Raw genomic sequence first — 22893 nt, 5'->3', positions numbered from 1 at the left:
GGATGCAATTGAAATTCTCACGAGTTTTATTGCTCGTAATTTTCGGTCACAGCGCAATTAAAGTCCGCAAGGTTCAATAGCTATATGTTACTAAACTTTTTGTCCGCTACTCATTCTCTCAATTTAATCTCTAACCTTATACGCAGTCGCTTTTCAGACAATTAATATATTATGTATTTATTATATAGTGTAAAGGACAACTTTGCCTATATAAATACTCCATTTGTCACTTTAGTCCTATATCTACTAAGATAACTTGATAAATAATAACAACATCCGAACTAAAGGTCAATATAGAGGTTTTAGAATGTCAACAATGGACAAACAATGTCAACTATTTTCAATAGAATGCCTTCTATTCTATTATTTACTCCATAATATTCCGCGGTATTATATTTTTCCAATTAACAAAAAAAAATTTTTTTAAAACTACTTTAGTGGATTATATTTTTTTACGATGTAGTTGAAAAAAAATACAGATGAGTTTTTTTACTGTTGTAAAAGTAACCAACTTGTGGAATAAAATTATAATAAAATGTTTTTTAACAATAAAAATAAAAATGTTATTTTTATTTGTTTATTAAACTGAAGTAAAAAATACTATTGTTATTAAATTTTTTGAAGTTATAAAAAACTTTTTATAAGTTTTTTTTTTCAAAGGATGTTCAATAAAAATACGTTTGAAAAAAAGTAAATTGCAGAAACAATGTAATTTTTTTTCCAATATAAAAATAATTCCGTTCTTTTTTAAGTTAATTAAGCTAGAGGTAATGAAACATGTTTTTGGAGTATGTAATTTGATGATTGAAATTTTTTCAACTAATTTTAACATGACAGTTCACCGATAGAACAATGAGTAGGACATATATATCCAATTAGTAGGTAATAATTTTATATTTCTATCGGTATATTTAGACGGTTTGAAGTATCGATTTGAATAAAAAGAAAAAAAATTGCAGAGTGAACCTGGAGTGAATGTGGAGCAGATGACTGTTTATTTATTTGATCCCCTCGGAGTCAAATTCACTTCGAAAGGGAGGTTATTTTAATAATAAAAGTCCGAATCGGAGTGAATTTGGATTTAAATAAAATCTAGAACTCCGAAGTCACTTGCAATTATTTACAGTGTAGGTTAAATTAATCTATGGACAGTAGACATTGGGCTACTACGTAAGTATTTAAAGATTTTGTAGCCTGAAAAAAATTACAGGGTAAGTCTATCTGGTGCGCGGTAATAAATTTTTGTCCTGTGATTTATTACTGGTGAAATTTAAAAAATGGCTAAAGAATTTTGACGTCTGAGTAACTGATGAATTTTATAAAAATACTTAGAGTATTTTTTATGTAATTGCGTATCATAAATTTTGATTGATTTAATGTTAGTTTACTTGAAATGATTAAGATCTATGTATGGGAAAATTATCAAACCAAAGTGATAAATTTCGATTTAAATCGATTTAAAATAAAATTTAAAATTTGTAAATATGAGTTGAGTGAAATAACAAGAATTATTGTCTCAATTTAAATTAAAAAAAAGAAATAATTAAAAAATTTTTGATGTTTTCGCTAAAAAATAAAATACAATATTTGAGATTAAAAAAAAATTATTCATGAATTTAATAAGAAATTATCTTGAAAATAAATTATAGTAACTGGAGATAAATGATGTGCTAAGTAAAATGATCTCATGAAATTTAAATTTATTCTCAATTATCACAAAGAAAAATTAGCATATTTAATTTAAAAATATTCTCAGCGATATTTCATATTTTTTTATAATCATGATTAATTAACTTTGCTTTTAATTTAATGTAACTTTTTTTTTTTTACATACTTTTAATTCACATTAAAAATACATCAGTGCTAATTTTTAATAATTTTATAACATAAAATACGTTCGCGCTTATGGGGGGAGGGGTGTCGCTTACTGTGAAGCGGGGTCGGGAATTTCACTCCGAAGGGGAGTTTCGAAATATATTAATTATAAAAAAAATTACTAATCCATAGTGAGCTTAGGTCTTTGAAATTTTGATATTTATATTGAGTACGAAAATAATTACGAGCTCCCTTTCCATATATTCGCGCCAAATGATTTTTAAAAATTATAAGCAGCTAATAATAAAACGAACAAATATCATTCCACTGAGTCACAAACTGTATGTACCTGAAGATTGGAACGTTTTTTGCGCAACGAAAATTACGTAATTTGACTCCTTAAGGGGTAATCCCGGAAGTTAGGGATGGTCTGAGATTTTCGGCTGACATACCAGTATCTACTTGCAAAACATTTCTGAAATTTAGTCATCTAGTAGATTTCTTGCTATCAAATTTCTTTTTTCGTTGTATGAAAAACATTCTGATCTTCAGGTACATCAAACTGTCGTATGACTTACATCATCAGCCATACCACGAGATACGTTTCATATTGTAACGAAATACAAAATATTCCCATAAAAACTATGTCATTATAGCTGTTCAATAACTTTATATTTTTACTATCTATTGTATATCGATACTGCCATTCTAATACGTCGTATCTCACATTTGGGAAATTTTTCAGGAGAAGATAAAAACGTTTCGCGGTCGACAAAGAAAATTATTTGTAATATGTTTACATTGGTATAACCTACAAATTTATTTTTATGTTTTTCATAAAATACAGGCATTTGTAGTGAATAAATAATTTTGAATTGTATGCTGTAAGAAGAGTAAAAAATCATGCATAATTAACTTTTTACGTATGTCGTTAATTGCTTGCTTAAAATTAACTTAAAATTGAAAATGTTAAGCGTGACTAAACCTATGCGAATATAGGATACGACATATTAGAATGTTTATTTAAAAATACTAAATAAACAATTTGACCTCTGAAATTTTGACATGAGCTGCATATTGTTACAATGATTCCATTTTTCAAGAAAAGTGAAAATGTCAAATTTTGTGGGATACGACGTATTAGAATGGCAGTATCGATATATGAAATTATAATTTAGTGAGTTAAAACATTTTATAAATTAAAAACATAATATTTTAAGTTTAATTATAAATATCTGTATCGATTATTTATTGAAATAATTGTGTTTCTAATTAACAGCTGTTTCTATTAAATAAAAATTTATTTAAGTATGAAAACTCCGGACCGGAGTGAATGCGAATTGAAGTAAAATCCACGTCACTCCGAAATCACTCCACCCATGAAAAAATCCCTATTCACTCCTTATGCAGAGTGATTTTTTGTTAAAACACCGGAACTCCGATCGACGGAGTGATTTCGGATTGAAATAAAATCCGGATTTACTCCCGATTTTTCACAGTGAAAGTGTATTTACTCATTAGAATAAAAAATTATAAGAATCAATGAAATTTCTTTGAAGACTAATAGAAATTAAATATAAGCTTTTAGTAAAATATCATTATTTATTTAATACTGTTATTACTTGTAAGTGTAATATTCATTTTGAAAAAACGATATAAATTTAAATATCACTCAGAATAAATGTGAGTAGGGTTACACTTAAAAACAATGAATAAATAAAATGAAAAAAAAAAAAAATGTATCGCGAAATATATTCTGAAACAAAACAAACAAATTGTGAAAAAAAAGTTAGACTCGAAATTTAATCTTTCATAGCATCGACTGGCGTATCGGCGTAGAAATACAAACAAAAAAATAAATAAGTAAAGAGAGGTTGGAACATGATCTCGGTTCTATATTTCCAGCAGCAAGTGGCTCTAGGGTAAAAATTCCTATTTCCAGTGAACTCGTTGATTATTCTTTCACTATCATATGAAATATAAAAAAAGTTTAAAAACAAAAATGTAAACACGTTTTAGCTGCAACGAGAACTGGAATAATATACCTGAAGTTCAAGGCGAGAAACAGCTTTATATTTTTCATATTTTCTCAAGACATTGTTTTCATACTTTTTTATCTATGTTTATATTTATTATTTATTTCTTTTGTGTACTTATATTTTATACATTTTTCTCCTTCTTTTCAGGCATTTTTCTTTGTTTTTATTTTATCTTGATTCTACAATTTTCTTTAGAAACCCGTTTTTCAGTGACCCGTGAAAAATTTTAAAACCCAAGGCATTATTATTATTTTTATATTCTCTGTCATTTTTTTTTCCCTGATTATCTGAACGTTAATCATCTCTAGTATTATTAATTTAAGCTCAAGAAACATTTCATAATAAATAACATATTTCATTTTAATCCACCGGAGAAATATATTTAGTGAAATTCAACAGAAATTTCAACATAAAAATTAATTTCCTGAATACTTCGCAGTTTATTTATTTTTTTTTTTTAGATAAATTCCTTTAGATATCGAACTATTGCAATACGTCTAATGATGAAATTATCAAAGAATTTTGCCACCATATGTCTTATTTTACCTAATAGAGTCAAAAAATACCATCCAGTCAAAAGTTTATATATATGCGATATAACGCGCCTTGTCATCACGATCGAAGATGAGCCCAATCGATCGACTAGTTTAGAAGTTATGGGTGTTTGAAATTTTTTTTGATTTTCATAAAAAAGAAATTTCTGGCTTTATATACACTAATGCAAAAAATTAAAGGAGCAGAAAAATTTTATAAATTTTTTAGTGATTTTTGGAAGGCTGTAACTTGGTGAAAAAAAATCGTATCGAAAATTTAAAAAACGGTTCGACAGATCAATTTAAAAATTTACAGGGGTCTTGGGGGTACATTAAGCTAAAAAAGTCCCTGGCAACATTATGTTTTTTGTCGATATTTGCAGAGTAGCGGTTGATTTACTAAAAAACCAAAAAAAGTCATTTTTTTGTATTTTCTTCTAATGGATGTTAAAAATAAAAAAATTTTTTTTTTTTTCAAAAAATGATGACAGGGTCTTGTAGGGAATTTATTCAAGTTTTCAACGCCGCCCTTTAACTTTCTGTGCGATCATTGGTACCTGAAATATCGAAGATCAAAGCCAAAAGGATCATTTTCTGTTTGAAGGCTGATATCTCTGCGACAAATCGTCCTACGAGGTTAAAAAAAAAACCAAATTGAAGCTGAATAAATTTGCTAAACGATGTACGCATTCGTTTAGTTGAAAGAATTTTTCCGCGGTCCGTGGGCTCTTCGGAAAAAAAAAAAAAATTTAGAAATTTTTTGGCTCGCGGTATTTCTCATGTTTGCACAATAATCGGAGCTTTTAAAAAATTTTGAAAAAAATACACCTAAACTAGAGATTTCAAGCTATAAAATGCTTTTTTTAAATTTTCGATACGATTTTTTTTCACCAAGTTACAGCCTTCCAAAAATCACTAAAAAATTTATAAAATTTTTCTGCTCCTTTAATTTTTTGCATTAGTGTATAAAGGGGAGAGGGGGGCAGAGTGGATCCCTTAAGGAAAATAATTATAATATCATTAATTTTTTTTAGGCGTTTACTTCTTTTTAGACCATTGATACTTATTTTCACTTCATTATGCTGCGTCCATTAAAATTGAAAAATCGAAAATTAAGGGCAAAGTAGGTCCTCCAAAAACTTTCGGATTTGATATTTTTTATTCTTTACACGTGTGATATTTGCAAATAACTATAAAACAATTGTATTTTAATAACATAAAAAATCATTTTAATAGTCTGCTGCGATATAACTTTAACACGTAATTTTACTATCTTTAACTTTCTTAATAATTTACATTTAATGAACAGTTTTGGTAGTCTATTTTAGCCCTCATTAGATAAGAAATTTCGATTAGCTTATTACCCTCCGAATTTATTGGCGTATAGAAAATTTTGAGAGGTCCACTTTGCCCCCTCCTCCCAAATAATTTTCGGACCGAAACTGATAACTTAATTCTGTAAAATGTATCTTGAAGTTCATGCGATTAGCTTTGTTTTTCACTATGTTACGTGTGTAAAAAATTTGAAAAGCTTATTTTTGCAGCTTAGTCTTTTAATAACTTCTGAATGATAAGGCATAACTCAATTCCTTGAACTTCATGTTGTAGCACATAAAATAAGTATTAATTACACTATTATAGTGTTATTTTTAATTGAGTAGTTCGTTTTTTATGACGTTTAACAATATTTTGTATCTAATTCAGAAATCTGTTTTTCTATTCCGTGTAAGACCGGATGTCTTTTTTTTTTATTTAACATTAAATTTAAATTTAAAATTCATTTCTTTAAATAATTTATTTATTTAAATATGTAATTAATTATTAAAAATTTATTTCATGAGCTTTCGCTTCTTCGTATTCAAAAAACCGCGGGCTATTTGAATTACGTCTAAATAAACCATGTATTTTGTTATGGTATACTCGACTTAAATATTATCTTTACTAAAATTCACCTAAAAAAGCACAAAAATATTATCACAACCTTTATATTTTTTTTATATTATTATAACTTTGAATAAAAAAAAAAAAAATAATCATTCAACTCGAGTAATTTAAACACAAATATTTAAATATCTGAGGTCAAATAAAAATCAGTTTATGCAGGCTCAACAATCAAAGTCATACAGACAATTTGCAGATGCACCAAACTGGGATCCAAAAACATTTAACGTAAACTAGTACGCGGTATTACGTTCTTTATTGATTCGTGTAGACATTTAATATACACATACCAAAGAATTCCATAGCAATATATCAAACTCTACCGCTTCACTGCGTTAGATAAATAAACAAACAACTCTGGCAATTGCAAGGGCAATTCTGACGTAGATGAAAAATGAGAATATATAAATACAAGGGCCAAATATCACATTTTTTTTCTACATCTTTAATACTTTTATTAAAGAAAATTAATAAATATAGAGAAAGGGCGGGAAAAACGGACCACTCAAAAATTTTAATTGTCATTTATGAATCTTATTATCATTTTGCACAATTTTGAATCTTCCAAAATTTTTTTTTAATAATATATTATTACCTCTCGTATATTTTCTTACTCTATGCGTTATTTTCTTTATTGGTAACAAAGTTTTAGCCACAAGACTTTTCAAATTTCAATAAAATTTATAGTTATGATATGATAAATAAGTTGACAGGCACATTCATGACTATTGTTACATATGCGCTATCGTGAATTTATCAGATATTTATTAACCCTTCGTTGGTCGCGCTATGAGCGATTCCCCGCTTTTTTTCTTTATTTTGTAATATAAAAAAAAATAATTTTTTTTAGCTTTCAACAATTCAGCTATTCCTTCTTTGATCTATTTAACATACATTAAAAGAATTTCTAAAGTTATAATTATTTATGTTACTTATATATTAAATAATAAATGTCGAATGAACGTCGAATCACGGCAATTCCCCGTAAGCGTGACCAAACTAGACAGTGAAATTTTAATCTCAACGTTGCCACATATACGGAACCAAAATATAGAAAGCTCGTATGGCTGTCATAAATTATCTATAGATTTGGCAACGCTGTAAGAAAATTAACATTACGGCAATTCCCCGCGACGCGACCAACGAAGGCGGGCAGTAAAGCGCGACCAACGAAGGGTTAATTTTAATAATTTAAAAATATAAAATAAAATGTCCTACATAAAGAATGAAAAAAATACACATGTCAAAAATTAAAAAATCTATATGTGAATTTTTTTTTAATTTTGACTTTTTTAATTCTTAAATTATTTGTTTGTAATTGAAAAATCTCTGTATGTTTGCTACATGACCAAGTCATACTAAATATACGCACTCTAGTGACAGCTTTCTGCATTGCGAGCCGGCCACAAATGAGGCACTTACTGTCGTCTAATGCGACCAGAAAGACCGTACTTTCGGCTTGGAGGGCAAGAAATAGTATATTACATACCTAGGGCAGTAAAATAAGATAAGTCTCAGACCACATGTAATTGTTGGCCGAGGCGAAACCGAAAAAAATTTTTACAGTATACAAAACTATCTTTTTTATTCTTATTTTGGAAATTTTTTAGTGAACTCAATGTATTATCGGCCCCACAAAATACATACGGTGTCGTCTTTATTACGTTGAAATTTTTTATAAGTTATTTATCTTCAATAATTTTTTTTTCGCACGGAAAAAAAGGAGAAGAAAAATTACAGTTTTAACAGTAAAAACAATATTTTCGAACTCGAAAGTATAAAAATTGCAGCTCATAGTATGATTAATATCATTAATAGAAATTATAAAAATTACAGTAGGGTAAAAGTACCATTTGTGGCCACCGCTCCAGTTTTGGACATTTAATATTTTGTTTTAATTAATGAAAAAGTATAAAATGAAATTTCCATTTTAATAGTGGGATAAAAGTATCATTGAACATATTTTTAAAAATGAATTATGTCATTGTGTACTTTACAAATTACTTTATTAAAATTTTTCAAGTGTCCAAAACTGGCACTAAGGTGACCAAAAAAGGTACCTCTACCCTATAGTCAGAAATTTTCATACTTTTGATTTCGAACAGATTATGTTTACTATCAAAACTGTAATTTTTCAAGTATTTGTTTTTCCCTGCGGTATCTTTATTTCCTAACAGTATTACAAATCCCTTTTTCGGAGTTGGTCCGTTTTACTCGCCCGGGGAAGTAAAATTTATGGCAACTCCAAATTTGGTTCAATTACTTGAAATGGAAGTCGAAAAATAATTTACCGAATGCACAAAAATCTATTACTTCCTCAGCGGACCCGTTTTACCCTCTCTTCCTCTATATATGTGTACAAAATACGTACACTAGATGAACAATAAATTAACTGGATAGTATATATTATAATATGTGTAAATAGTATATGAGATTAAATTAAATGAGGATTGTATATTTCTTCGGTTAATATAATTCGACAAACGATCCGGAAGACCAAACAAAATGTACAATTGAAATTTATTGAATGTCTCTATTGTATATTTATTCATTTCTATGTATATATACATATGGATGAACATATAGAGACATAATATTATATAAAGAGAGACAGAGTTGACAATCGTACATTTCGGCGATTATTTGGATTCGCGAGAGAACGAACACGTGGCATAATTACCTCACCGATTAATTAGAGGTAGCGGCGGTATAGAATGGTAGTAGTCACTCGCACGAGTAGAGGAAAGCCTGGTGCATAATAATTTACCCAAAATAATGAGTCACGTAGAGTTTGTCGTGTACCGGATTTCTCGTTGCCATGTGCTGCAATGCCGAAATCGTGCACAACAACCTGTGTCCTATACCTACTGCTGCTTACACGTGAATTATTGATCTTGTCTTCTTTAGTATACTTTGCTGTTTATTGTCGGAATTAAGAAATTAATAATCAAGTAATTCGGTGTTTTATTTGTTACTCACAAGACAAGAGATTCAGATTATAAATTTACTGAACTATGTTTTGGTAATTAAGTTCCTGTGGAATTATTTAGACTGTAAAAAATTTGCAGAATTAATCAGGAGTGAATGTGGAGCGGATGACTGCTTATTTATTTAATCCTCTCGGAGTTAAATGCGGAGTTTACTGTAATAATAAAAGTCATGTACCTGAAGATCGCACGGAGAGAAACGAATAGTAATGATTACCATTCTACATAGTAACCAGACTATTTTTTTGTAAAATTTTTCTGGTAATGATTACTGTGTTACATTAAAACAAGTAAAATGATAAAAATCGCTATATAGCATGGGAATCAGGGCTATGTAGAATGTTACTCAGTCCCATGCTTGAATAGCTGTCATTACAGTTTAGTAAATATATATAAGACAACAAAGTAAACAAACGAAGTAAATAAATTGTTTAATACTAAATATTCTAATTTTTTAAATTATTGCACACCTCAAGCGCGAAAGCGCTAGGGGTGCTTTACTGACGGTTCTTCCACGTTGACATTCTTTATCTTTTATCAAAAAATGATACTTCATTATGAGCAATGATTTAATTATTTCGATAGATTAATTCAATTTCTACATATATTTAAAGTAACTTGAGTTATTTGTTTTGTCATAACCTTATTTACTAAATATAAAATAAATTAAAGATCGTAAATGTTGCTAGGTAACTTTGTAGTCATGTCCATTTACATAGTTCTCTCGTCAATGTAGAATGGTAATCATTCCTATGCTAGCATAGCCAACGTTACCATGTAGAATGGGGGGCATTACTCTGTCCCGTGACTCTCATCGCTAAAAAATCCTCGTTACTATGTAACATAGTAATGGTTACCATTCTACATAAGCATTAGAACTATTCTTTTCGCTCCGTGTATATTAAAAGTCCGAATCGGAGTGAATACAGATTTTTTAAAAATTCAGATCACTCCGAAATCACGCAGCTGAAGAAACAAACTTCGAATTTACTCCGTATGCTGAGTAATTTTTTTCAAACTCTGGAACTCCGAATGACAGAGTGAATTTTGATTGTAATAAAATTTGTAATCACTTCGAATTCACTCTCAATTTTTTAGTGTAATGTGGGAATTTATTTTCAATGGAATTTTTTATAAATAAATTGACTATTTTGCATTGAAAAAAAAAAAAGAAAATGTATTATCAAGTATATAAATGTATAAATTAATTTTTTAAGTGACATAAATTTTTTTAAGTACAATTATTTTTTTTTTGCTACTATAATAATAATAATTTTTTAAAATAAATATTTTTTTATTAATATAAAAGTTCAATAAATAAATACATATATATTTTTTAATTCGTTCCATTATATTAAAATACAAATAAATATTTGAGAGCCGGCATGAGTATTTTTTTTATTTAAATAAATAAAAATTGAATTTTTAATTGAGTTTCTACGTTTGTTAAATGCTTATAAATATTTCCGATACTCTTCAATCAATCAATGTAATGTCTGAAGCTCACTATCAATATTATTATTATTTTATGTTTAATGATATTAAAGCTTTAAAAAAATCTTCGAGTACCAGCTCTAGATTTTTTTTAATTTAAATAAATAGTAACTTTATAATAAATTTAATACTCGAATGTGTTAAATATTTAATACATGAATTTTTAGAGAATACCAGCTTCCATAAATATGTAGTTAATAATTAGAGAGAAAATATCAAACAGTAGAGAAAAATCCTTAAGTACCAGCTTTGAAGTTTTTTCTGAATAAATAAATAAATAAATTTTCAAATCAATGTTCGAACTTTTAAAATAATAAATAAATAAATTTGTATAGTAAAGTTACTTGATAAAATCTTAGACAGTTAATTATTTATATTTAATCACTAAAGTATTACGAAAAATTTTCAAGTACCAGCTTAAAATTTTTCTGTTCAAATAAATAATTAAATTTTAAATTCAATGTACGCGTTCGTCGATTAATAAATTAGCTGATAGTAAAATTCACGATAATTTTCAATCGATAAAAATAATATCGGGGTTTTTACCAACGGAAATTGGAGCTGAATCATTTGAAATATTTTTGTCGGACGAATAATCAATACTGTCATTACTGGAACCCAAAACAATTAGATCACTGCAATTTTCTGAGCAATAAATTATAGAAATATCATCATCTTCATAATTGGTACCATCAGTAACAACAATCGCTTTAGAGTTACCATTTTTCTTCTCAGTAGTTGTGACAGATAAATTTTCCCATGAGCCATCTTCGTGTAGAGATATTTCATTACCGTCTAATTTATTTGAAGACAAAACATTTTGAAAATAACCGTCGATAATTAGATCATCAAATTTTGTGACTATGTTACAAACTGGACAGCCCCAAGATGGTTTACGCTCGTTCATTTTCAAAAATGTCAAAGCATCAAAACACTGTAAATGGGTACATTGTTTAGAAACACAAGGTGTGATAATTCTTATTTTACCAAGCGGACAGACCAGTGATACACGCAAAGTTGTTGTCGCTATTTCGTTGTCACCGTTGAACTTTTCTTTGATCAATCGCCGAGTCCAAGAAGGATCTGAGGCACCTTTAGCCAATAAACGGGCCATCAAATCATCACTGGTTAGTTTTCTAACTAAATTAACTTCCACAGCGTAATCATCGTGTGCAGAAATATATGACCGTATAATCTTGACTCTATTTTCAGTCCCAGCTGATAATTTAACATACGGAGTTATATCTAATGGCCATGAACGCTCAAATCTGAATCCATACGACTCATTAGCGTTTTGATTAAGATCCACACGGTCATCGTTTATGTAAAGTTGTAGACCAGGCGGTAAACAATCTCGTTGTTCATACGAAGTATTATTTCTACAAAAACGCATCTGAACTCTAGCTTTACTTTCCAATACGCCATTTACTTTATATGAAAAATAATTCATATCTTGAATATCAAGATCATTCAAATAAAAACTTAATTTGTTCACCACAGTGATTTCGCTAGGATTCTGTATCCACTGCTCTCCTGACTCTAAACTCGTTCCAAAAACTATTTCGCCCAATGTATCATAAAATGGCAACTTTGTAAAATTCACTGGTGGATGCCTTACAACTCGATTATGGACCATGTGGTTTAGTTCATATTTAAATGCTGTTAATTGATGACGATTATATTCAAGTATTGCATTTAAATTTCGAGAACTGTTTAGCAACTCATGTGACGGAAATCGGTCCATTATATTTTGAATACTTGTTATAATTATATTTAAATAAAATCTCGATCCATTGAATAATTAATTTTATTGATTGGTATTTTTATAAATCAATTTCATTAAATATCACAGTATGATTACTCACTAAATTCTTATTTTCTGAACTTCTTTGTGTATTGTTATGTATAATGATAAATTGATGTCACTTATTTAGCGTTCATTGTTGTAATGTAATACAGAATACACAGCAAACAAAACAAATAACAGAGGATTAAATTTTAAAAGTAGTTTACTAAAATAAACAATGGATCGAGTTTGCAATACAATGTACTACTCAACATAATAACATCTTTTGAGCTCTTGTTTAAATTTTAATTATATTCGTTTATTAATTATATCGTGTTTTGTTGTTATATTTTTGGTTTCTTCAAAGTTTATTAATTAAAATAAACTTGAGTTTAATATCAGATAGAACGCTGGTTGATTTAATTTAGCGAAAATTCTGCAAATTATGTAACACATGTGCTAATTTAAATTCCGATGAACAGTTTAATTTACGTAATTATAATAATTAACTTTATTTTGATTTTTGAATAATTAGAGAGTCAATTTTATAATTAAAACCAATAAATCAGTTGATAAATTTTATTCACAATAGAAATGGGTTATAAATTATTGATCACTTCACTATTAATAATTGTGGCCGTTTATCGTTTCTTCAGAACGTTTGTGAAAAGTAAATCTGATTTACGATAGTGTGTTTGATATGTTAGATAAAAGTAATAGTTCATTGGTTGAATTCAAATAAATATGACATCACTGTACATTTTAAGAGCATTCTCAGACAGTGCCTCCCACTTTTTTGAAGTATTCAATGACTCAATTGTAATGACCGTATTCAAATTTTGATAATTAATTTAAACAAAGTTAAAGCATTTATTGAAGACAGACAGTTGAAAATTTTTGAATTTTTGTTTCAACGACTTAATTCAAAAAAAAAATAAAAATAAAAATATGCACATGTAGAAAATTTAATAAACTATAGGTGTAATTTTTTCAAATATTTTTTTTTTAATTATTTATTGTTTAAAAAAAAATCCAAAAATTATCGGACGTCGGCTAACTTCAGTATAATTTAAATTGACATCAATTAGAAGTTAAACGAAATTTGGAAAATAAATTTCAGTAAAATCTTTATGTCAACAATAATTTGGAATGTCAAATTTTGTAGGCTAAAATTTATTTACAAAATTTCGTTTAGATCCTGATTGATAGCTATGAATAATTTTTTAAAAAATCTATATTTCGGGGAAATTTTAACTGCGTTGTCGTTTTTTCAATTAATGCTTAAAATTTTTTGAAATTAATTAATAAATTTTGAATACTGTTATGACAGTTCGAGATCATTTAATATTTTTAAAAAGTAGAGGGCGCTGCCTGAGAATTCCTTTAGTATATTTTTAATATCGCGGGAAAGTTATAATTTACATATAGGTTAAAAGTATCGTTTTTGGCAACTTTTGGACACTTGAAAAATTTTAATAAAATAATTTGCAAAATACGCAACAACCTAATTAATTTTTAAAACGTGTGTAAAGACACTTTCATTACACTATTGCAATAGAATTTTTCTTTTATACTTGTTTATTAATTAAAGTAAAGTATTAAATGTCCAAAAGTGATGCAGTGGCCAAAAATGGTACTTCTACTCTAATTAACATTTAATTATTTATGAAAATTATGAGCATGACTATTGAACTTGTAAAGTACTTAAAATATTTTTAAAGTAATTAAAGTATTTATTTTTTTAAAAAATTAGTGTTAGAATTAAAATATTTTTTTTCATTGGTTGTCAGTTTGAGTTTCAATGTTATCAACATTAGCTGTTATTAATTTATTAAAATTTTTATTACTGTGTAGAGATTTTCAATCAATTTTCGGGGCATAATTTTTTGTTTATTTGTTATGAAAAAATAATATTGATCCGATGTAAAATGAGACCCCTAATATTTTTGGAAATAGGTTTGGTTTTATTCAGTACCTAAATTTAAAAATCTTTTGGACAAAGTCACATTTCTATGATACTAAAGTCAGCTGACGTATAATAATTTATTTTCAAAATAATAGATTATAAAAAAAAATGTTTGAAAAAATTGTATCTAGTTTTTTAAATTTTCTATTCGTGCATATTTTTAGTTTAATTTTTTTTGTAATTGATGTTGAAAAAAAAATCAAAAAATTGTTGATTGTCTGTCAATTTCAGGATTATAGATTTTTTCGGTCATCTATGTGAGAAAATTTAACAGCTTAATATATTTTTAATATCCCAGAAAAAGTATAATTTACAAATTAATAAAAATAAATTATTTATAAATATCATGACTTTTGAAATCGTTTACTCAAAATGTTTTTAAAGTATTGCAAGTATTTATTTTATTAAATAATTAATACTAGAATTAAATTTTTTTTTTTCTATATTTTATTTTAATCTCCACATACTTATATTTTTTAGTAATAAGTATTTAAATTTTATATAAAAATATTTAACTCTAGAGTATTTTTATCACAAATATTTTTTTCAGTTCTAATGCAAAAATATTTGAAAAAATAAAAAAAATAATAAATTACAAGTACATATCATAACACTGAAGTTAGCCGACGTCTAAAAATTTTTGGATCTTTTTCAAAATAATAAATTCTTTAAAAAAAAAAATATTTTAAAAAATTGCACTAATATTTTTTAAAATTTTCTACCTGTAGATATTTTTGGTTTCTTTTTTTTTTGTATTTAATTTGTTGAAAAAAAAATCCAAAAATGGTTGATTGTTTGTCAATTTCAGGATCAAACATTTTTTTCGGTTGGCGATGTAAAAAAGTTGAACAGCTTCTTAATGTATTTTTAATATCCCGGAAAATTATAATTTACAAATAATTAAAATTAAACTATTTATAAATATCATGTCTTTTTAAATCGTATATTTATTATTTAAATAATTAATACTAGAATTTAAAAATTTTTTTATATTCTAGATACTTATATTTTTTAGTAATAAGTATTTAATTTTATATAAAAATATTTTAACTATAGAACATGTTTACCACAAAAATTTTTTCAGTTCTAATACAAAAATATTTGAAAAAAAAATAATAATAAATTACAAGTACATATCATGATACTGAAGTTAGCCGACATCTAATAATTTTTGAATCTTTTTCAAAACGATAAATTATTTTTAAAAAATTATTTTAAAAAATTGCACTAATAATTTTTAAATTTTCTACCTGTGTATATTATTATTTTTTTTTTTTTATTTAGTTTGTTGAAAAAAAAAATCCAAAATTTTTTAATTGTCTGCTACCTTCATAATCATCAATTATCTCTATTTCGATTTAAATATTTTAAAAAATTAATTATAGATGTATCGAAATATTTTTTTTACACATACGACAGTCAGAATAAAATGTAATAAAAATAAAAATAAATTTTTTTACCACAGAAAATTTTTATCCCATGCAATATTTTTTTAGAGCCCGCCTTTATTTTTTATTTTAAAACGCAAATTAAATTTTGTTTTTACAAACAACAAAAATAAAAAATAAAACGCATAGCCGCGAGTTTTTATGTCTAAATAAATAATTAAATAAATTCTTAATTTAATTTTTATACATATATTTTTTATATAAAGCTTTGTACATTTTTAGCTCGATAACAAAAATAAATTTATTATCATCACATTAATAGTTGATTTCAAAATGTAGCCAACATTTTATATATTTAATATATATATACTTCGACAGTATACGCACACAATAGATACAAACTTATAATTAAATTGAGTATTAATATTTATGAGATCTCATTATTCCAGTAATGACACAAATAAAAAAAAATATATAAATATATAAATAAAAAAAAATAATAAAAAATGGCATTAAAAGTAATGATCATCTCTGGATGTTGCAGAATTAGTAGTAATGTAACAACCTGACTCTCGATCAAGAATATAAGATTTAATTTCTTCCTTAAGAACCCCAGGTTCTTTTTTAATAAAAGTACCATAGCAATCAAAATTATCTTCATCACTAGAAACTAAATCAATAACTTGAGTATCGCAATCAGAAGTCGATGGCACACAGTCCACATCAATAACTTCAACATCTAGCCTCGACTTAAGTTTATTTGCCATCTGTTTGTTTGACTCTTCGTGTGGAACAAAATTATCCCAGGACCCATCTTTGAATAATTGAACTTCGTTAACATCTGGCTTCAACTTACTCGAGGACAGAATCTCGTTAAAGTAATCGTCAATTACAAGATCATCATAGGAAGTTGGTTTGTTACAAATCGGACAGTTCCATTTCGCTTTCAGTTCATTCATTTTCAAAAATAATAGTCCGTCAAAGCACTGAAAATGAGTGCAACCAGAAGTGCGACAGGGTGTAGACATTCTTATTTTACCAATGGGACAAACGAGTGATACGCGTAAATCAGTCGTGGCAATTTCACCCTCAGCGTCTTCATTTAATTTTTCTACAATAAGTCTTCGCGTGTAATCTGAATTCCTGGGACCCATGGTCTTCAATTGGTCGAACAAATCATCACTGGTTGTTTTGTGAACTAGATAAATAGCCACCGCATATCTATTGTTTTTTCTTTTATCATCCAACCAGTTTATTATTATTTTATTTGTATATTTTTTAGATTTCTGTTGAACAAACGTACTTATATCAATTGGTCTCGATTTCATTGATACCCAGTCTTCAAAAGTAACATCCAAAGGCACGTGATGTTTGTTCACTTTAATTCTCAGACCTAGGGGAAATTTGTCTTCAAGTTGATTTGTATTTTTGTCCAGACAAAAACGCATGAGTATCCGATTTTTGTATTCCAGTTTATTGTCTCTCAGATATCTCGAGTTGACAAAAGTGTCGTATTCATTCTGGTTCAGCTTCAAACGGATTACATTTTCCTGATCACATCCCTGACTAAGTGAATGCAAAATTTGAGGTGGCAGCAGCTCGCTTATTAGATTCAAAAATGGCAACTCTTTGAATTTTTTAAAATGAGAAACTCCATTGACTGCTACGGCACGAGGACGTACTGCCGGTGGGACAGAATAGGGTTGATATCTACGTCTATTTGAATACTCGTCTGGAACGTCAGGGTAATTTGGATACTGATTACAATTCCGATACTGATTATAGTTTTGATATTGATTGCAACTTTGAAACTGATTATAATCTGGATGATCGTAATCTTGATAGCGGGGAGTTGGTACATAAGGACGCTGGAATCGCTGGGCTGATAATGTGTTTCTAGGTCTAAAAACCGGATATCTATAATCTGATGATAAATCTCTTGGTCTGGGGATTGAATCCTGGTGTATCAGTCGTACATCATCTGATCCAGAATTTTGACATTCAGGTGAAAAATTTCTTGATACTAAAACTGGTATAGGTTTAGTGACAGTTTCTGGAGCTTGTGATTGTGATTGACTTGACCCAGGATGTGGTACATCACAATTACGCCTTGATCTTGAAGTATTGTCATCCTCTCTACCTGATTTACTATTTTTCAATTGAGCATTGATTGTCTCAGTCAACTTGTGCAGCTCGTCCAAAAAGTTTGTTATTCGTTCATTGTATGGAGTATAATTATTACTATCCATCTTGATAATAATATTCCTTTAGTTTATTTTCAATAGAATTATTTTTTAAATTAGTTTTTCTTGCTAATTAAACTTTACACAATAATAATAGTAATAATAATAAAAATAATAAAAATAATATACCTTTTACTGTCTATATATATTTGAAATTCATGACATGTAACTGATATTAAAACAATTGTGTGATGAAACTATCAAATGTTAGGTTAATTTGTAAGCCGCGATCACGTTGAATGAATTTTTATACACGATAGCGCATGCGCATATAATTGGAGTATAAGTACGTTATGATTAATAAAAGATGATTATCAAAAATAAATTAAGATATGAATGTAGCAGACGTCAAAATATTTATAAATTTTAAATAAATACGTTAAAGAATTAAAATCATGAAATTTTTAAAAAAGCGCGTGCGGAATGAACTGACAATTGTCGATTTTAAAAATTTTGAAAAAAGTGACTTAAATAAAAATCAAAGAAAATTTAAAAATTGCGCATTTGTAGAATTTGAAAATGAGTACGTGCATTTTTTTAATTTTTAAATTTTTAATTGTTTAATTTGTTTATTTATAATTTTAAATTTGTGTTATGTCTGCCACATCGCGCTGATTTTTCAAATATTTAAATACACATTTTTTTATTTTCATTCTACTCACATTTTATTTATTTATTTAAAAATTTGAAAAAATTCCTAACTATCAGTTATATTCACAATCATGATAAATAATTAATTAAATAAAATTATGAATTTAAAAAACTGTATCGATGAAAATAAAATTAGCAGACATGAGACGATTTATGAATAAAAATTATGAAATTTAAAAACATGCGCGTACAGATTTTTTTGTTTATATAAATACGCATTTTTAAATTTTCATTCTTCTTACAATTTATTTATTTATTATAAAATTTAAAAAGTTGCTAAATGTCAGCTACATTCACTCATGTAAAATTTCTGCATTATCGATTGTTAGAATAAACGATATCCAATAAAACTGAAAAATCGAATAATGGCGTGTCAATTTTTTTGGCGGGTAATTTAAAAACAAAAAAAAAATCAGATCATTTTAAACGGACGATTGGATGTTATTTCCGAGATTTAACGAATTGGCATTAAGATATCAGCAATAAATTTTAAGCTCTCAAGGCAATCGAGTTTCCACGCCAGTAACTGCGAACCAGATGCCCGGGAATGATTTAAAATTTTTAAAGAAAAAGATAAATATATATACCGTAAATATTACATGCTCTAGCAATTCACACTTTAGTATTTTATTTTATTTTTTATTTAAGAAAAAGGGAAGAAAATTTTTAAATTTTATTTTAACCAGGGCATATTTATTTATTTATTTAAATAAATGTATGATGAAGAAATGGTTCATATATAAGATTCTTTATATTTTCTCGTGGAGAAATTGTTAAAAAGAAAAATATAAATCTAAAGATAATTATGTTTGAATAAAGTTTTCAGTTAATAAGACAGACGTTATAACTTTTAGCTTCCTCGGGTATACAATAAAGAAGTTGATTTATCCGATGGTAAAAAAATGATACATCTTACAAAGTAGAAATTTAAAACAGTCAGTTGTGTAATAAAAGTAATAATAATAATAATAAAAAGAACGTAAAATAACTAAAAACCAGGGACTTTTATAACTTTTATTTTTTTTATTTTCTAGAAAGCTCCGAGCGACTTTTCACCCTCGTCAAAGTAGAGTGTGAGAAAGAAAAGCGCTTGTAGTAATGCTGAGAGTTTCGTTTGCGAAAATAGAACATAGATATAACAAAGAGACCGAATATAAGTTGAGAGAACCCGTGTGCCGACAATGAGCCGTATGAAAAATTTCAAATTATTATTATTAACTTCTCACACTTTATATGCCTTTAACTATCTTTCTATTCAACGCATCATTAAACTAATTATTTTATATATTATAAATATTTTTCAAAATTTCAAGTTTTTGGAGTATTAATAAAATTTCTCGAATTTTCTCTGATATTTCAGTAAATTTTCTCAAATTTCTGCCATATTTCAAAAGAATCTGGAAATTTCTGAAATATTTCCGACAATTACAGAATTTTCCGAAACATTCCACTCGAAATAATTTCCGAATGCGCATTTCAAATTATGAGAGTATCTGGGGCAAAATGAGACACCATAATATAAAATAAAATTTATTTTCGTTAAAAAAAGATTTTCTAAGTCTAAAAAAGGTTAAGAGGATTGGCCATCTATTCTCTTTCTCACACACATGTGAACAAACGAAACGGTCTTTGTCGCACTTACATTAGCAAATGGAAATTTCAAATGAACTGTTCTCAGATATAAATTGAAATTTCCAAAGAGAAGCATTTCATTCGATAAGTAATAACTTTACGCATCGAATAAAATATTTTATTTAACCTTTCGTTGGTCGCGCACCTTTTCCCACACGTCGTTGGTCGCTGATAAGGGAATCGCCGCAAAGTTAATTTTACTGCAGTGTTGCCACTATGGAGACTATATACATAGTATGTATATGTACATATATATGTATATAGTCTCCATAGTTGTCACATCAATACGGAAGTTTACGCGCGAAATTTTGAAAGAGCTATTGTCTGATGACATTGCGGCGCCATACTGTACTACGCTCTTTAAACATTCCAAAATCACTTTTGTAAATATAATTGAGCATTATTTTGAATTTTTTTCGTTAAACTTTTTCAAAAATCGAGTGTCAGTCGAAAAATGTTAATAACTTTTGTTTTATGATAAAAACTATAAAAAAATTTTTGTTCTTTCTTTGTATCAAATAATCATTTAAAATATCATTTTTCTTTATGTAAATTACTTACAAAAAAATTTAATTTAATCAAATTCATTTAAAATCCAGAAATTTTTTTTTTTTACCTTTTTAAGAGGGACCCCATTTTGCCCGCAAAAATAAAAATTTTTTTTTTCAACGGCAACTGAAAATTTTTTCTATTTACTTTGATTATCATTAAAAAAAAAAAAAATTTGTGTATTTGAGTCCTCGAAAACTTAGTATTTCCCTAATTACCCCGTTTTGCCCGGTCTTTCCCTATATCGATTTCTGACACTTGAATATAGAAATAGTTAACATATTCAATATTAATAATAAGCACACGAGGAAAATTATCTAATAAATTTTACTCGTTAATTGTGAGTTAAATTGGGCCTTCATGAATAATTACTCGTCCTTTCCTCGATAGTATTCAATTATGGGGTAAAAACACCTAATTTCGAGTAATTTTTAAATAAAAAAGAATAAAAAATAAAACAAAACGAATTTGTTTTTATTCTTTCTGTATTTGTTTTGTTTTCGACTCAGGTTTACTTTAAATTGCAGGGTAAATTTTATCGAAAAATTCTCTCCGTGTAGTTTGGTAAATATTGTCATAAACAAAAAGAACGCGGGAATTCCCTTATAGCGCGACCAACGAAAGGTTAATGATTTGGGTCTTTGTCTATGAAAACGGTTCATTTAAAAATCACCTCTTTTCACTCTCTTAAAGAAAATTCGATACTCTGGGCACTGAGGCTAAAGTTTTTCATAAAAGTATTCGTTATTTGAGATATTTCCTTGAATAAAGGAGGAAGAAATACAACAAAACGAAATCGCGGGTTCAAATAAATCGCTATAGAATGAATAAAAAAATTCTTTTGATAAAAACTTAGGGATGCCACCCTTCCGATGTTTAACTCGTCCTATTTTCTTCTAGACCCCATAAATAAACATTGAACAGAAAAAAAAAATCCACTTAAAGGGAATCTTACTTTAGCTCGTTTTTCTCTGTATAGCAATCAATAAAATAATTACAGCCTTGCTACGAATCAAAGCCAGTTCAATAATTTTTTTTTCTGTACACTCGAAAAAAAAGTGTGTTACAAGTATATTATTTTAACACATATTAAGTGTGTTCTATGTTTAAGGCCATAAACAAAACTATAATTTTTTGTAGTCACTTAAAACACGTTTCACGGTGTGTTAAAAATCTATAGATTGCTTATGGCTTTTCAATGTTATTCGGCAAGTGTGTTAATTTCGACTATACACTTGGTTTTAGAGTGTATTCATATAATTCAAATTAAATAAGTTCAGAAGCTTGGAACCGACTTTAAAGCATAACGTGCGAATTTTGAGAACATTTATGATGTGTTAAACATGAAAAGATAAACCCGTGAGAAATAGCGTCCATGAAAGTTGTTATCATCAATCAACAGTATAGTTGACTACTGAATCCGGCATTAATATAAATCATATATGTATATAAACTTTGAATAAACATATCCAAAACTATAAGCGTAACAAGAGCTTCAACAACAACAACAATAACTTAATAATTCAAACAAACAGTTTGAATAAAAATAAAATATTCTTAACGTCTGTTTGTGTATGTATTAAATGCCGTAAACTATGAGTGTAACTCATTAAGAATATACATAAACAATAATGCAACACCTGGTAAAATTTCCGACAAATACTGGCATTTAATTCCGGCAACACATAAAATAAAAAAAAAATAAAACATTAAACGCCTGTGACCTAATTAGAACGGATGATCATTTTACTTCCACTCAAATATGTTAATTACGGAGTAATCAAAAATGCACAGCCAATTATAAAATCCCATGGACTTTTTTTTTTATTTTTCATTTGGCATCAACGTACTGACAAATATTTGAACGTG

At 27.5% G+C, this 22893-nt stretch overlaps 2 protein-coding genes across 7 annotated transcripts in view; both read right to left on the bottom strand.

Moving 5' to 3' along the window:
• Positions 1-22893, bottom strand: part of LOC130667044 (potassium voltage-gated channel protein Shal) — a 159872-nt gene that overhangs the window by 48118 nt on the left and 88861 nt on the right. The window lies entirely within an intron of this gene.
• Positions 16171-18438, bottom strand: LOC130667045 (E3 SUMO-protein ligase PIAS4-A-like). The gene is made up of 2 exons (XM_057468427.1): positions 18322-18438; positions 16171-18214 (listed from the first exon to the last, which is right to left on the bottom strand). Exon 2 carries the CDS (start codon positions 18196-18198, stop codon positions 16462-16464), a length of 1737 nt encoding a protein of 578 aa, XP_057324410.1. The 5' UTR covers positions 18199-18214; positions 18322-18438; the 3' UTR covers positions 16171-16461.

The sequence above is a fragment of the Microplitis mediator genome, chromosome 4 (assembly GCF_029852145.1).
Source record: "Microplitis mediator isolate UGA2020A chromosome 4, iyMicMedi2.1, whole genome shotgun sequence".
NCBI lineage: Eukaryota > Metazoa > Arthropoda > Insecta > Hymenoptera > Braconidae > Microplitis > Microplitis mediator.
Note: the sequence above shows the minus strand (reverse complement) of the source record. Positions and strands in the feature narration are given on the sequence as shown.

What these genes read in the sequence shown, in the direction of transcription:
- LOC130667045 (XM_057468427.1), bottom strand. Translation starts at nt 18,198, where the DNA reads ATGGATAGTAATAATTATACTCCATACAATGAACGAATAACAAACTTT.